The sequence below is a fragment of the Triturus cristatus genome, chromosome 10, assembly GCF_964204655.1.
Source record: "Triturus cristatus chromosome 10, aTriCri1.1, whole genome shotgun sequence".
Lineage (NCBI taxonomy): Eukaryota > Metazoa > Chordata > Amphibia > Caudata > Salamandridae > Triturus > Triturus cristatus.
Window position 1 is genome coordinate 883,338,257 of NC_140593.1, and position 17,355 is coordinate 883,355,611.

The 17,355-nt window shown below is 44.0% G+C and overlaps 1 protein-coding gene across 3 annotated transcripts in view; it reads right to left on the minus strand.

Annotated features, from left to right (window-relative positions):
• The window catches only part of CCM2 (CCM2 scaffold protein), a 371,750-nt gene that overhangs the window by 40,131 nt on the left and 314,264 nt on the right, over positions 1 to 17,355 (minus strand). For all 3 annotated transcript variants that reach the window (XM_085628570.1, XM_085628571.1, XM_085628569.1), the window contains one exon: positions 12,151 to 12,287. In XM_085628570.1, coding sequence (XP_085484696.1) covers positions 12,151 to 12,287 — 137 coding nt within the window. The remainder of the gene's footprint in view (positions 1 to 12,150; positions 12,288 to 17,355) is intronic.

Sequence of the window (17,355 nt, forward strand, 5' to 3'; positions counted from 1 at the left end):
CCACTGTATAAAACTGCAAAAGGTAGTCAATGTGAAATGGTATTATGTAAAGTTGTTCTTATTGGAAGCTCCTGGTAAATAAAAGTGTGGTTTTTGAATGACACACACAAATACTTTGTTAACCCCACCATTTACAAGGTATCACAGTCATGCATTATTTCAAATCTTTTCTTCAATCGGTTTTAATTGTTCTAAATCAATAAAAAAACACCTCCAGAAAAAAATACTACAGCTACTGGTATTTAAAAAGACGGTACAAACTAATAAGTGCTTAGTCGACAATCGAGGAGGCTTTCACGCAGACCATGGTGCTGAAACAGTACTTTTGTCTGTTCTTGATGATCTAAGATGCAAGCTTGACTCACGTCACATGAAAGCCTTGATCTTGCTGTATCAATCTGCTGCTTGCGACACAGTCGACCAGTCCATCCCCTTAGACCGTGTCAGAGCACTAGGTATTATTACAAGAGCAAGTCAATGGATCAAATCCTTTTGGTACCGCCGTTTTTCAGAAGTAACCATGGGTACTTATTCTCAAAAGGTACCACAAAGATGTGGGATTCCCCAAGGTTCTTCACCATAATCAAATTTGTTCAACATATATGTTGTGCCATTAGCAAAGGTGATTTTAGAGGAAGGCGCCAGATCATATATGTATGCAGACGACACCCAGCTTCTACTCTGCCTTGATAACAGTCCATCCTCCTGCACTGAATTTCAACAAAGCATGTGTTTTTATGTTGCAGTGGATGGGCAGCAACAAACTTAAGCTGAATGAAGAAAAGGTGAAAGTCCTTATTATAAAGAGCTTGAGTGGCTTGGGGCTCAAAACTTATCTGCATGTTGGATTGGGCAACAAACCTTCACCAGTTACATGCATGAAGAGGTTCAGGGTAAAAATACGTAATCAGCTATGTCAGACAATATTTCTGAGGTTGCCCCTCATCTACCTTCATATCAAAATCCTTAGAAATATCATCCCTTACATATCTCCCTTACATATCTTCTAATGGTAAGCACATCTTCATAACAGCTTGAATTGATTCTCGCCTGGACTCTGTCAATTCTCTTTATTTGGAACTACATATTTCTATGCTCCATAAGTAAAAAGCGGTCCAGAACACACAACCAGATAGGTAGTAGACGCACTTCATTTTACTTGTATGAGCCCTATTTTAGAAAAACTACATTGGCTTCCATTGTGACAAGGAATTCATTTAAAAATGCCACAAGTCGCTATCACATGATGCCTCAGCTTTTGCCAAACTGTTGCCTAAAACATTGATTTCCTACGAGGACTCTTTGCTCCTCGTCAACAAATTTACTGATTATTCCAAGATTTGGAAAGAGCATAACAAGTGGATGTAGCTTTTCGGCTTGCGCTAACAAGTTCTCTTTTGGATAGCTTTCACCTGGGAAAATCCTTATCTTCACTTAGATGCCACCTGAAATCTTGGCGTATCAAACAACATACATGATCCTCAAGTGAAATGTTCTGGTCATTTGTCTTGACACAGCTAGCAAGTGGCCCCATCTGGCTCATTCAGCCAGTCTTTAGTTTTTACCTAACAAAACTTAGTATGCTTAGACACTTGGTCATTACTTATAACGGGAAAAAGTGTAATTCCAAGTGTGAGAATACAGAGTGTTGTTGGCTAGAAATCCAGAATTAGATGAATGCATTACACATGGCGTAGGGCTGACTCCGCGGTCTTTTCTATTAAAGGTAAAAATAACTGATATTTACGAACTCAAAATGATGGTTTTCACCACCACAACATCAGTTATTTTTGCTTGCTGAGTAAATATCTTGAACTTTTATGTGCACAATAAATGGCAACAGGCAGTTGATTCGCGTAGCCACTAATAGGCCCAGTAGCTGCTTTTTAGCTAATAGCATGTTCCTTTCTGAGATTTTTAATTTTAATTTCCTTTTTTAACTATGTAAATACCTGTTCAAACAAACCCAACAAGTAAATAACAAATAAAGGTGTTACATGTGACTCAGGAGTCATTTGGTACCTATTGTGTTGCAAACCACTGTGGTAATGAAAATAGAACCAAAAGCATCATGCTTCTACCAGATCCTACTTAATTGATATTCTAAATGCATTTTTACTACCCCTGACGAAGTGTTGAAGTGCATTACGACAGGCAGCACGCTGCTCCGGAACCTAAGGTTAGTGGTAAGCCCAGTATGTCTAGGTATTGTTGGCTAATGAGATTCATCTTGTGTGCCCAAGCAAACCATTCCATGCATTCACTACATTTCCTTTGTGGTGGATTAAATACATAGGAGTTCATTGTGATCAATAGTGGGGAGTACATGAGCTCAAGCACATGGTTGATAGGAATAGTAGATTAGTTAGAGGAGATTAGGTAGTGTTAGGTTGCATGGACACTTCTTTCAGTGGACGGAGGAGAAGTTGTGATCCTCTAACGGAGTTGTGGGCAATTTGCAGGATTACATTAATTAAGATTAAGGTAAACGCTTTTGACAGAGTATGCTGTGCTCAGAGGCAGGAGGAATGCAGAAGATGGAATGGAAAGACGAGCAGTTTGAAAGAAGAAAAGGAGAGGCGACAATCAGAAACTGTAATTAAAGGTCAGTTTGTTATGCCAGATTTTATGGCTATAGAGGATATGTTTCTTTTAGATAGCATGCAGTTAGAGGATGCAAGAGTGAAGAAATGAACTTGTGATGATTGTGCAATATTGTTTTTTTAAAGGCACTAGAATCAGGCAAACAGTCCGTCCCCTAATAGGCAATAGCCTACTTCTAGACCACGGCTCCACTCAGGTCCGTTGATAAGCTTAACGGTTGGAAGAAAAAAGTATTGGCTGGATGCATATGTCGAGAAATATCAAGAGCTTTGGGCTGCCTTCATAGGAAGCAAAAACTTTAGGATCATAGCAATGTGAGAAGATTCATGGGCAAGTATATATAATTGAAAATGAGATTCTGTAAATGCTAGAGTGGATGTCTTGTGAGGTTCAGCCTCAAGTCTGGCTCATAGTATTCATTACAAAGCAGAGTGAGATCCATCTGGATGCCTCTGTTTCGTACTGGAGTAAGGCAGAGGACAGCTTCCCAGACAGTGGAAGTGCATGGCTGGCGTTCCAGTGGCTGGAGGGTGGAGCTGCAGACACTAGTATGAGGATGACAGAGCTCCATTAAAAAAATTAAATCAAAACATTTTTAGTAAGGGGCTGCTGATTACCCTTCCAGAAGCACTGCCCTTCGGCAGATGGCAGGAGCGAGGGATGGAACTGCAGTTTCTGGGCAGGTTGATGTGGACCCTGCATGTGAGGCCATGACTTTGTCTTCATTCATCACACTTAACAGTGCAGAAACCTCACACCTCTTTGTGTCTCTGTGTGGATGCTCCAGGCTAGAAGCTACCTTCCTGTGAGGAGCATCACTACACAAAGGCTGTGCCTGGAGACAACCCCAAATCGGTTTTGAAGCACAAGACAGGGGATGCGCTTGCAATGTGAATCAAGTAGAAATTTTACAAAAACATGCACCATCCCAACAAACAGGAAAGAGGTGATGTTCTCCTTCAGGGATCAGAGACAGGACCTCTACAAACACGGCAGGCCACTACAGCACAAATAGAGGAACCCAGTCAAGAGGCGGAGTGGGGCCGGCTGGCAGGGCAGGCAGTGTCTACTCTAGCAGATGACAGCCCATGGTGCGAGGAGGCAAAGACTGGCGAGTTAGCTAGTTCCAGCTTCCAAGCCACATTCAGCACATGTTGACAAAAATATATGGTCGTTGTTTCCATGTAGTCTGTCATAAAATGTACAGCAATTCAAAGACTGGAGTGAACAGTTTTTCATTTTGAAAGCAGGTTTTAGTAAGTATTGACAAAAGACTGTTTTTCAGAGACGTGTGGGTAGGTAAAGTAATGCACTCTTCAGAGTTTCATTTCACTACTGTACGCTAAGGTGCTCGTCCCTGTGACCTGCTCTATGACCGATTCACAACAAATCAGCATTGGCTACACCTGTATGCCAACAAAGTAGAGGGTTCTTTACCGCCCTGGTAGCAATAGGTTTCTCACACATGATTCAGAGACTCCAAAAGTGTACATTAGAAATGGGAACCAGGACTTTCACAAACACTGTCTCTACACCAGACACACAACCACCCCAGTGGTTCACCCAGCCTTTCACACAGGTAGCACTACACCGGGCACTCTCCACAGCTGTGCACCAAGCCTCACCCTCAAACTTCTCTCCACCATACATCCACCGTAACTGCGCACCAAGTGTGTCATACACACTGCTCTACACCAGACACCTACACCAGACACCTACCCCAGCTGTGCACCCAGGTCATATCGACGATTCTAGACCAGACATCCAGCTACTCCAGCTGAGCACCCAGCCTGTCCAGAAGCTGGTTCTACACCAGACAGCCACTCTCTCCAACTGCCCACCCAGAGCATCATACAGACAGTTCTACATCAAACACCTACCCAACACAGGTGTCCACTCAGCATCTCCTTAAAACTGCTTTATACCAGACACCCACCCATCCCAACTGTGCACCCAGCATGTCTTACAGACTGGTCTACCCAGACACCCCTACAGCGCGCCATACAGATGTTTCTACACCAGACATGCACCCCGCTCTGAGCACCCAGACTCTTCAGAGGTTGGTTTTACATCAGTCATCCACTGTCCACAGCTGCACACCCAGAGCATCATACAAGTAGCTCTACACCAAACACTCACGCAAACCAGCTGTTCACGCAGCCTCTCCTTCAAACTGCTCTACAACAGAGAACCCTCCCACCCCAACGGTGCACCCAGCCTCTCCTTCAAAAAGCTCTACAGTAGAACGGTGTTCTCTGTTTTGTAAGCACGCAATGGCTGCAAGGTGAAGAGGTATGGGTATGTAAGTTAGACCTGACCGTTGGAGACGTAGAACATAAAAGGTTTTGTACTCTAGGTTTGATAGGATCAATGTGTTGAGTCGTGCAGTAACAGACACATCTTTTCCACTTGGCTGCATAGCATGGTTTAATGGTAGAGCGTCTCGCTTCTTTAAGTATGTCCATACATTCGGAAGGCAGATTTAGGTACCCAAACTCTAGGAATTCAAGAGCCATATGGCTAGATTGAGTGGTTTGGCATCCAGGTCTCTGACTGTCCAATGGTTTTGTGTGAGAAGAGCCAGCCAATTGGGGAGCTTCTGGTAAGGGGCCACTGATAATTAGAGTAACGTGGTGTGATTGCTGTGCCCACTTGAAAGCGATCAGAATTGGAGTGAGCAAGGTTTGCCTGAGCTTCCTCACCACATATGGAAATAGTGAGAAACGCGGAAAAGTGTAGGCAAATACCCCTGACCATTCATCTATAGTGTATTGTTAAGTGAAGTGTTGCCATTTTGTGTTTTCCACAGATCTAGCCTTGGTGTTCCCCACATTTTGTTAGTAATGGCGAAGGACTTGTGGGCTGTGTTCCCACTTGTGGACTTGTTGCTTAGTACGTCCGCAAAGACGTTGCCCACTTCTGGGAGATATTCTTCCTAGGAGTTGAATGTGGTGTCTTATTGCCCATCTCCATATGTTCTGCACTGAGACAGCAGTAAAGAAAAAGTGTCTCCCTGTTTTCGTATGCAATACATCGCTGTCATACTGTGTGCTTTTATAAGGACTACCCTGCGACAAATGTATGATAGGAAGGCCTTCTGCAGCTGTACTGCAAGGAGCTCTAGAAAACCGATGTGATTCTTTGTTAAGCAGTCCATACTCCTTGTACTGTAATTTCCCACATGTGCGTCCCCCGCCGTGTGAGGAAAGCGTCTGTGGTAATGGTCACTTGCGGATTTGAGTCCTTGAAAGCCCTTCCCTGCAGCAGATTGTTGCTGTTCCAGCATTGCAGGGAATGATGGACTGTGGGCTGAATCAACACTAGATCCTCCAGACTGCCCTCCGTTGTGACCACTGTGATGCTAGGCACTCATGTAAGGGGCACATGTGCAGTCTTCCATGGGGTCAACAGCTATGCAAGAGGCCCTAATGCCTAAAAGATGCATTACTATACTGACTGGCAGGCGTTGATATGGCTGAAAAAATAGCCAGTTGGTTCTGGAAATTGAGAACTCTCTTGGATTAAATTAGGCTTTGGCTGTCACTGTGTTGAGAATTGCTCCCATGTAGGAGTGAATCTGGAATGGTTACCAGATGTGACTTTGCCACGTTTATAGTGTAGTCTAATCTGTGGAGCAGGGAGATAGTGGCTTGTGTATTCTTTACACATCTGACTGTCTGCACTGTTTATCGGCCAATCGTCAAGATAAGGGAAGACATGCATACCCTTGTCTTCTAAGCTGAGCTGCTTCTACTACTGCCAAACATTTTGTGAAAATCCTTGGTGCTGTTGTCAGTGGAAAGGGCAATACTTGGAATGGATAATGATGACCACTTACCACAAACCTAAGATAGTTGCGGTGAGCTGGGTGGACGAGAATGTGTAAATATACATCTTTGAGGTCGAGGGCTGTTATGAACTCGCCTTCCTGCAAAAGTGGGATTACATCCTGAAGGTTCACCATATATAAGTTTTCCAATAAGATGTAATGGTTGAGTGGCCTGAGGTCTGGAATAGGCCGCAATGTTCCATCCCTCTCTGGGATTAAGAAATATAGTGAATGCACTCTGCCTCGATTCTTTTTTTAAACTGGCTTAATGGCCCCTTTGGCAATGAACGGCCTTTACTTCTTCCTTCAGAATATTTAAGTATTGCTGACTGAGGATGTGTCTGCGTGGAGGAATGCTTGGTGGGGTTGATGGGCATTCTTATCAGTAATTGTCCTGTACTATTGGTAGTGCCCACTGGTCAGACGTGATGTAAGCCCACTGTGTTTGAACTCTAGAAGTCTTCCCTCAACAGGTGTTGGGTGGTCGGGCAGAACGCAAGGGGAGTCATTGACTGGTGGTGAAGGAGGTGCCTTTATTGGGCATGCCTTTACCTTTTCCTGTTTCCATTCACTCTGCATGAACCTCTAGAAAAACAAATCCTCCCTTTTGGTGGTAAGCCTGCTGATGGTGCTGGTAGGATTATCCCATATCTGTTGGAGTGCTTTACCTTCACCCCTCCCTGTTGTTTTCAAAAGGGGCACCTGTTTGCACCACACCATCGATTTTGCTGTGTCTGTGTCCATTTTAATCTTTTCTAACATCTCAGAAGAGATGTTCTCTATTGAAGGGCACATTCAGAAGGTGTTGCTGCACCTCAGGCTTAAATCTTAAAATACACAGCCACGCATGTCTGCATAGTAGGATGGCAGAATTGATACCCCTCACTGAAGTGTCAGCCACATCTAATGGTCGCATTAAATAAAAGTTTCCCTTCTGTGACTAAGCCATCCCCTTTCTTTCTCTATTCATCAAGGAGGTGTTGGAGGAGATGTTCCATTTCATCCCATTGAGCCCGGTTGAAACTGGAGAGGAGGCATGCAGAATTGGCGACGTGCTTATAGTTGGCATTACCTACAGCCACATTCTTCCCCGCAGCCTCTATCCACTTATTCTCCTTTTCAGGAGGTGGTGTATCTCCTGTCGCTTGAGCGTGTTTACATGCAGTACCCTCTACCAGGGAACCTGGGAATGAATGTCTCCTGATGTAGAGTGGGTGTGGAGGGGAGGTTTTATACTTTCTTTCCACCCTAGGAGTTAGTACCCTACTTTTAAATGGGTTCTTGAAAATCTCAATGGATTGTCTCAGCGTGGACTTAATCATTAAAAGAAATTGGACAGACTTTTCTGTTTTAGATAATGTCATCACCAAAAAGTCCTCCACTTCAGGTGTGGCATACATATCTACCTTGTGGTATGCTGCTAGCACTTTGTATACCAGTGTAATAACTGGTCAAGTCATCTTGCGGGGATGGCTTAATAAGGATTGGCCCAAGATCTGGGTCATCCTGTGGGTCGACGTTATAGCCTTTGTAAGGGTTGTCAGGACTCTGAGGGCATCAGAAGGCCCCTCCAATTACTCCCCTGGAGAATATGGTTCTACATTCCCGCTTCAATGTGTAGTTGACTGTGATGGGAGAGAAAGTGCAGGTGAGCTGTGTGGTATTGGTGGTGGGCTAGTGCCTTTGTTGTCCATAGGCCTCTTCGATGGTGGATGTAACAAAGGTTCCTCAAACTCTACCATCCTCCTTTTCAGAGCAGACAGTTTGCCAGTTTGTGGATGTATTGTTGTATGACGTGGATCAAGGACCTGTTGCAGTCTCTTAAGGACAGGGCCTTCCCCTTCCTCAGATGCAGTGTCTTTCGAGGTCGACTCAGGCCTTGATGTCAAAATGTCATTGTGAGGGCTTTCTGAGTGTCTCTTTAAAGACTGTTCATCTGGCACCAATGGTTTCGATGTCAATAGCTTTGACACAGGAGGCTTAGAAACCATGACTTTCGGCACCAACAGTGTCAGGAAGGCGCGGCGTCCAGAGGTCTTCAATTTCAGTGCCATGTTTACGTTTATGGCTAGGGATCCCTTTAGGATTAAGAGGCCTCTCGTTCTTTCTCAGCATCGAACAAAACCACCATGTCACGGCACACCAAGACTTGTGTCTTTGACTGGGCTGCTGGGCTGATCCGCTCGAGGTGGGTAGTTCCTACAAGGCCTGCAGTCATGCTTTGTATATTGGGGCTGAAGGGGTAACAGTACAAACGACCCATGGCATGGTTTGTCTTTTTCCCGTGGACATCTCCGGATCGCCGTCAGGACTCCGTCAAAAGGACACAGACGGCTGCCTCTCTTCATCGTTCTTTTATGCCCTTTTTGGCCAAGTCACTGACAGTGCACGGGCACACTCCTCCAAATTCTAAATGTGTTTGCATCTAATATTCAGGGATAGTGAGGTGTGTTTTCAATGTTGTAATACAACAGCAGCTCACTAGCATTACTGCAAATAATCTGAGACACCCTTCCATTTCTCATGTGAGGTCCAGTCAATCTAAAGAATCTTTTTATGGATGTTGCATGAAACGTAAGCACAACATTTCTCAGCAAAATGACTAATAGACTCTGGAACATCACCACATTAAAAATAAATGACAGATAAAACTTATTTTAAACAATCTGCTTAAGAATTATTCAAGGTCATCAGGGCAAGATTCTCTGCTAACGGAGCCGGCTCTACCAGGGGCCCCCTGACAGGCTGGGGCCCTGGGCCAGAGCCCACTTTGCTCTTGCTTTAAAACGTCTCTAATAAGAGGGGTGCCAATGTGATCTACTGTTCTGTATCACAGACGGAAGCCTATTTTACGTTCATGTAGGATTTCTTTTCCTCCCTAAAAATGGGACCAATACAGAAGAATTTGCATTATGTCCTACCAACACATCGGACAATCACTAATGCACCTAACACAACTGCAAGCTTATATACTGGTGCCATTGTGCCTGCTGCCCATGTAGAAGTAGTAAAGTGTTGATTCCTAATGATCAAATTAAATACTTTTACTTGCACTAGTATTAGTTTAGCGATGCCATCTTTTAGCATCTAATCTGAACCAAGATCACTGTAATTTACTTTTTATAATTTCTGTATACATTTCTTTTTAATTTCAGCTAGAGATAGGGAATCTTTTTGCAACTGATGATGATTCCCAATGCATGTGATGTTTGGAGTTAGCATGTCTTTTGGGCTTCATTTAAATGTCAAAGCGTGTGTGCCATTTTTGCACATATGACCCAGCTGATAAGGTCTCGCCTGACCCAGCACATGCGCCGGTCTGGCGAGACTTATTGAGAGGGCTCCAAAAAGTGCTACCAGGCCAGCCTAGAGCTACAGTGCATGTGTGCGGGCGCGCGCGCCGCGCTTTACCGCGATTACCTTCACTTTCGCGGCCCCACGGCCGCTTTGTTGTTTGATCGTGATCACTTTCATTTTCGCTTTGCATAGCCAATAGGTCTCGCTTTTGGGACCTTACAAGTATTTAGTTATGCAACTGTTGAATGGCTAAACACTTATAAGGCCCCAAAGGCGAGACCTATTGGCTATGCCAATGCTTGTTTTTATTTGCTGTTTGCTATTAGTGATTCTTCAATTTCGACTATTTGTGCGTGTTTCGGACTTGGTTTTAAATATTTGAGGGGTTTTGGTCCTATTCTGTTAGAGAAACAAAAAACTGTTGTCTCAAGAGGCCTCTCAGAGAGTTGTATGTTAACTTTAAATAAGAAATGCAGTGGTTGCCATTTTTGGTGCTTTTCGTGGATATTGTTTTTGTCAGTGTTCACTACCGCTAGTTAATAGAAACAGTAGATCATAAATAAATATGATAAATGCCGTCATTTTTACGACTGCAACTTTTAAAAAGCATTGTGTTAAATGAACACTCTGTTTCATTAGTGTGAAGGGTGTTTTTGTATGGCATTTTTTTGTGTTTATCCATTTGAATAATAAAGCAAATTATATAGGGTTTGTATTTATTGAGTGTCTAAAATGTCTGACTCTCACCTCTTTAAATTCAGTAGTTTGGTTGTCATCAGTTAGGTGGCTTTGGGGTTGACCAGAAAATGTTTTGATCATGGGTGATTGTATATCTTTCTCTTCTCTCTCCTACCCATCCCTTGGTCTCACCGCAACTGAAAAAGCACAAGACTGGATACAGGTCAGACTATGGGCCTTTAGTAACTGAGAATGACTCAGACCAATGCTTTACACCATAGCGAGCCACTGCTCATTCCTGCAGAAGGTCCATTGCTTACGGACAGGTAGCTTCTAGAGGTTAGAGCTTCATACCACTAACGACAGATGGCTAGAGAAAAGCAGGAAGGAAGGAGATGCAGTCTAATCTCATATAACCCAAGACATGGATATATTTTAATATACTGGTTTGCAAACCTGGAACAGAGCTGCAATTGCAGCTAAACACACACATTGAGAACTAGCCTGCCGCAATCACAGAGGAAGCAACTATAGGAAAATTATACTCGTTCACCAAGTTTCACAAACACTTAAAAAGACATATATACTCAACATCTGCAATGTTTGGATAAACAACTCAAAATATGCTGTCATTCGTAGGCGGTCTCTGAAATAAAGTGAACCTAGACAGCAGAGATGTGTGCAAATAAAGAAGCCACACAAAAGAGCTGGAAAAACCGAAAAAAGATGAAGCTCTGGTGTCCTTCAGTCAGTGAGCATTTGGTCATTGGTGTCAACAATTACTCTAGACTATAATCAACATAATATGTACATTTAATTTCAAAAACACAGTTTGAAATGTAAAGCCAAAACAAACAGATGAACAGCATTAGTTGCATTTTATGCAGCATGAAGAACTGAATATTGTGAAATACTAAATTAGTGCAAATCATTCCTATGTTCATTGGTCAGACAGAGCAGGAACACTTCAGTGAACCTACACTTCCCAGCCGGCAGCTCAGCTCTCCACCCAAAAGAATAACATTCCGAGTTCAAGCCCTCTTGCTACTTAAACGAAACAGTGCTTGTTCAAAGCTGCGTGCTTAGGCTTTCGTGCGGTTCACAGTAGCCGTACAGCCCCAAACATACAACCACATTTTCATTCTGAAAAATTATAAACATAAAACAGTCCCTCCTTCAACAACGCCCCATTCAATATTTGTTCCACTGGTGATGCTGAGGTGTTTCACATGCATGAAAAAAAGTTTAAAATACCTTTAATGAAAGAGTAAACAATTGCAACAAAGAACAGTTGCAAAAGGCAAATACGGTAGTTGATTTTGAGGGAAGTTTGGAATTATTGCCATGGTAGTGAAGCTTAGCCTCAAATTACTGAAAACATTTCCACGAAAAGGTTTTTGTTCTGAATCAAATACCACTTCGACTACTTCCATTTACACTACCTGGTGAAACTCGATGGAGCAGGAGGAAGGACAGGGTTATCACTGGGTCACGGGGAAGGGAGGGTTTGTGGCAGGAATCGCAATAGGCCAGCAGGAGGACAGGGTCAGACTCATTAAAAAGACATTCAAATACAATTTTCTGACGGAAAATGCATTAAAGGACAAAGTTTAAAGTTTAGAGATCCTAATCCGGACCTCACTAGCATATAGGAGAATAATAAATGCTTTTAAAAGTCTATGTAAGAGCAAGTTAAAGGGCATTCTTGGAAGTATGAGTTGCAAAATAATAAGCAATTTTACTTTGTTCTCAGTCGCCAGGATCACAAGACAACAAGCTTCCACAGGTGCGCTCCCACACTCTAACAGGGAACCAGATGTCAAGGCTTTGGCGCTTTCAGCAGAAAGAGACTGGTTTGGAGAGATTCCAGGATCCTGGGCTGAAAAAAGATACAAAGGAGCATAACTGAAGCAGGAGTCTAGAGCATGGTCGAACGTAGAAATACAGCGGGGTAGGCTCATCATGATTTCCACCAAGATAATTTACAAGTGAAAGAAATACATTCATTAAACAAGCATGCATTATCTTTGGCGAAGCAAAATTAACATCTTAAGTTATAAATCTCACAAGTTGTACACTACAATGGAGACAAGATATTCCTATGGGAAACAACCTGAGCAAGTTTTATACTGTAAGAAGGCAGAAATACATACAATGTACACCATGAAAGTTGTCACATTAAATAGTATGACTTGAAATTGCTCTAGCTATATTTTGAAATCAAATATCTAAATTGGTAGGCTTGAAGGCGTGATAATTGGGAAAGTGTAACAAAGATGGAAGACATTCGACAAGCAAATGCATAAACACTTTATAGATTATATAGGAGTTTTGACTACATATGCGCTGGTGAAGGTCTTAGGGGCCAACCAGCCCACCTGTTACCTCCAGTAAGCCCTACACAGTGGGACTGCTGAGAGGTGGTCGTAGGTCAAGCCCCTTTTACCACCACTCTGCAAACACGCCTCCTGGTGCACTACTGGTTGGGGGAGGAAGTCTCCTTGCCTCTTGAGGGTCCTTGTGGGCCAACTAGCCCTCCAGCTACTGCCAGAAATCTCAAAAAACAGAAGAAAAACTGTTGGTCTGAAAAAATGAATGAACTCTAACAACAACTGATCAAACTGAATTAGTTAGGGGAATCCTTATGGATAGAATCCCATCATCCACCGGGGTGGCATGCTTCATCATCTGGGATTTCACTGGGTTGCAAACCCTAGTGCACCTGAACGCTACAACCCTCTCAACTTTAGAAGGGAGCTTACAGATGTTTCAGGGAGTCGCATAAGATGGAAACTGCAATTGTCCCTAGATGTGTTGCCTCAGATTTATGTTTTGGGGTGATGGTTGCAGTGCATGTGACAATAGTGTGTGTAAAGGAGGTGATTTTAAAATTGGCTACCAGGATACTGACATTTTTAATAAACGCTATCCTGGTGTCAAACCTAAAAAAACCAGTGCGTGTACAGATTCGAAAAAATAACTGTAAAAAAGTCCACAAGGATGGCAGGTCTACATGTTTCAGTCTTAGGATACTATGATCCTGGCTTTCATCAGGACCTTAGGAAAGAAATCGCTACTGCAAATAGTGTACTATATGTGCAAGACAGGTAAGATCACACACAAAAGTGGTAGGTTCAATACAATCTGCATACTCCTGTGCGTGTAAATTGTAGTTGTTTCAGCCAGGCCAAAGCTACTAAGCGGTGCCCCTGGCTGGGTTTGGTGGCACACTGGGGGCCGTGGCACGCAGGTTGGGAACTACTGGGTTACATGGAGGTTCTAATAAAGAAATAGAATTCCAAAAGAAGCATTGGCATAGCCAATAGGTCTAGCCTTTGTGTCCTTATAAGTGTTTAGACAGAGCTATTGGCTTTGTTAATGTTTTTAATATGTGTTGTAGAGCATTGTAAATGCTGTGCAGCATGTTTAAAAGTTATAAGTTATAATAAAAAAAGTGTTATAGCCATTTTTGTCACCTTATATATAACCTGGAAAACATTATATACAACTGAAGTACCCTAATAAAAAACAGAATTAACACCAAAAATGTCTTCTAGTTTTTTTGTTTATGCAATGCTGTCAATTTTTCCCTGCCTGTTCTAATGCTTTTTAGTTATAGTTTTTATTGTTAGGTGAGGGCAGTTTATCATAGTAACATAACGTGTATTTGTAGAGCGCACTTTCACCCGCAAAGGATCATCTTGGCACTGAATAACAGACGTCTATTGGTTACCCAACTCAATAGTACTCATTTTCTCGACCTCAGAAAGGATGAAAGGCTGAGTGAATTTGCTGGGATTTGGACCTGTGACCATGAGGTCGAACACAGTCCCCTGCAGTGAGCACAAATACATGTAAAACCCGGGAAACAGGGTGCAAGTTGAGCACAGTGCATGTGTGTATAGCACAGAGTAAGTGTAGAACACAGAATATACACCACACATGGAGCACATGGCAATATGTTGTAAAATATATGCACAGCAGAGTTCAAAGTAGGGCCCTGCTGTGGCAATACATACTTAAAGCTTAGTGTATGCAAAGCGCAGGGTAGAAAGGGTGCATGTAAAACACAGGTAAGAGGGCGGTAGATGTACAGCACCAAGACCACAGGACAAGGCAGGCCACGAAACACAAGGTAGTAGTATATTGTACAGAAAACATGCCGAGCACAAAGCACGCGCACACAACTCCCACACAGCACAGAGTACACGTACAGCATGCAAGGTTGATATGGAAGTCATTCAGGTGGTGGTAGTGCGTTTAAAAAAGGGTGAAAAGACATAGAAACATCCGAGTACATGTAAATCAAGTACCAGTAGAAGAGAGTACACAGAGTTAAGCACACAATACAAGGTAAACACGAGCAAGTGCTACACGTACAACACCGAGGACACAGGATGGGTGAAGGAATGAGTGGACGTTAGTAAAATGGGGGAGAAAGGGATCAGTGGATCTTAGTGGAAGAGAACTGGGGATGAACGAGGGCAAGAAGGGGTGATTGATGGCTGGTGGAACAGGGAATGGACAGTAAAGAGGGTGAAGGGGAGTGAAGGAATGGGTGTGGCTATGAAGGATGTGGGAAAGTGGTAAAGGAGGAGATGAGGAACGAGGGAGCCGAAGAAGGGCGGTGAGGATGGGGCGAGTAGCAAAATGAGGGGGTAAATGCATGAGGGGAGGGGCGTGGAAGTGAGATGAGGACCCAGTGAGGGTTGTGGAGGCAAGATAGGACTCAAGCAAAGAAGTGGAGTGTCGGGGGGCAAATGAGTACGGGAGGGCAGTGAAAGGGAGTGCGGGAGAGAATGTGTGGAAGGGAGTTAGAATACATTTTCAGGGTGAGGGGTAAAAGGATAGTGCGGAGTGGTTTCGTAGAAGCGAAGTGGGAGGGGAAGTTAGGGGTTGTGAAGTGGGTGAGGAAAGCCTCTACGGCTGTGGGGGTGAGAGAGAACTTGGGGGATAGAGGGAAGCCGAGGAGGGGGCGGGGGGGATGGGGTCAAGGCAGAGCCGAAGTAGGAATTTGTGAGCGGAAGTAAAGACTGAGTTAACATGAGTGGGCAGGGGGAAGGAGAGTGAGGGGAAGGCATATGGGGGCATTAACTGAAGATGTAAAGGGAAATCAAACCGAGAAAAGAGGTGGAAGTGAGAGAATACAGATGTGAAACTGCTGGAGAAGGTCGAGAGGCTGCGCGGCGGAAGGAGAGGAGGGAGGCATGGTCAGAGAGGAGAGGTGGGGAGTGAGAAAAACAAGCACGGCCGCTAAACTGAAAGCGACCGCGCTGTTTAATGATCCACGACGAGGAATACAGCTGGCACCCTGCGCACCGCTGCTTGCTCCCGACAGATGGATGCCGTGGGAGTGAACATTTACAGAAAAGGTGGGACACGCACCCACCTTTAGCCAACTGCATGCTTTCATTTTTGAAAGCCACACGCAAAGGCCAATAGAATGTGTGGAAGATGAAAAACCACATGGACAAGTTTTGAGAAAGTCTGGAGTGATTTCAAGAGGCCTCGACCTAAACAGGGGATGTTATAGTTAGGCTCAGATTTCACTCGTACAAAACCAGTGCATTCACCAGCTATAGTTATCTGAGCTAACTATAACTTACACCCTCGTAATGCACTGCGTAAGACCTCACATATTACATTACTCATTATATGAAATATACACTTTTTTGGGCCATGGGGGCGCTGTGCTCCTCAGGGTTGGTGATTGTGGTGGTGGGGGCTCCACAAGACCCCCCCCCCCCCCCCATTGTGTGTTATTTAGCACCGGAGAGTTGGTGGTCCCTGGGTGGAGGGGTCTGCGGGGCTTATAGAGCCTCAGGTGGGGGGGGGGGGGGGGGGGGGGTCCATGTGCCCCTCTCATTTTAAAAAATAAATTTTCCCAGGGCCTCTCCTACCCAGGGGCTCTATTCAAAACAAGCACGGAAAACTGCACTTTTTTTTTGCGGATTTGCAGCACCATCGCATTTCCGCAGCAATTAAAAAAAAATGCTTTTTTGTCCTGGCAGGGTGCCTCTTACTTACCCTCCGAGGCTAGAATGCTAATCTCGGCCGCCATATTGAGGCATGACTGCAGGATATTGACGGGGGTATGGAACGCATATGTCCCCATTTCTAGTGTGAATCGTCCTCAAAATGTCAATGATCTGGTGAGTTACAAACATCAGCCATAAGGTTGTTTTCTGACTAAATCTGTGAATTACTTGTATTGCCAACATCTCGAGGTTGCACAACCATCCTCACACCGAAACAGAATGTTTCTAGCCGCAGAGGGCAAGAGAGAGACAGATACGTATCTACTTCCTACTCATTTCGGACAAAGCACTCGTTACGGACGGTCAACTGTAGACGGACAGATGCACATCACGCTTCTCTCCACTGTGGATAGGTGGCCTCAAGGGATTTTTAACGTATGAAGGAATATTTTATGGCTGGCACATTGAAGTATGAAATATGTGATTGCAGATCTATATCATGAGACGCTGGCTTGGAGCCCGCAAGCTAGGACCGGACTATACGCTTAATTAAGGTAAATTACCCAGCATAGAGACACACATGAGCCTCCGGGTGCAGGAATCTGAACGTCCTTGCATGTAGGCAGCCTCGGTAATGTGGTTTATAATATGTTACCCACACTGATACAGGTGACGCTGAGGGAACTGTGTTAATGGCAACTGCCGCGCATGTTGTGATTTACGGAGACTGGAACACTAATGCTCTGTGTTTAGCGTCTCGGGATTAGCATGGGAAAGGTGCACAAGCATGAACACAGAGGATCCGCGGAGGGTCACACTTTAAAGCCTTACTTAACAAATTAAAGAATTAAGCAGTCCAACTATGCCTTATGGAAACGCTCAAACGGGAAATAGTGCTTATTAACTAGCACATGACGGGCACATAATTACATTCATGAACACGATACGCACACCATATAAAGGGTCAGT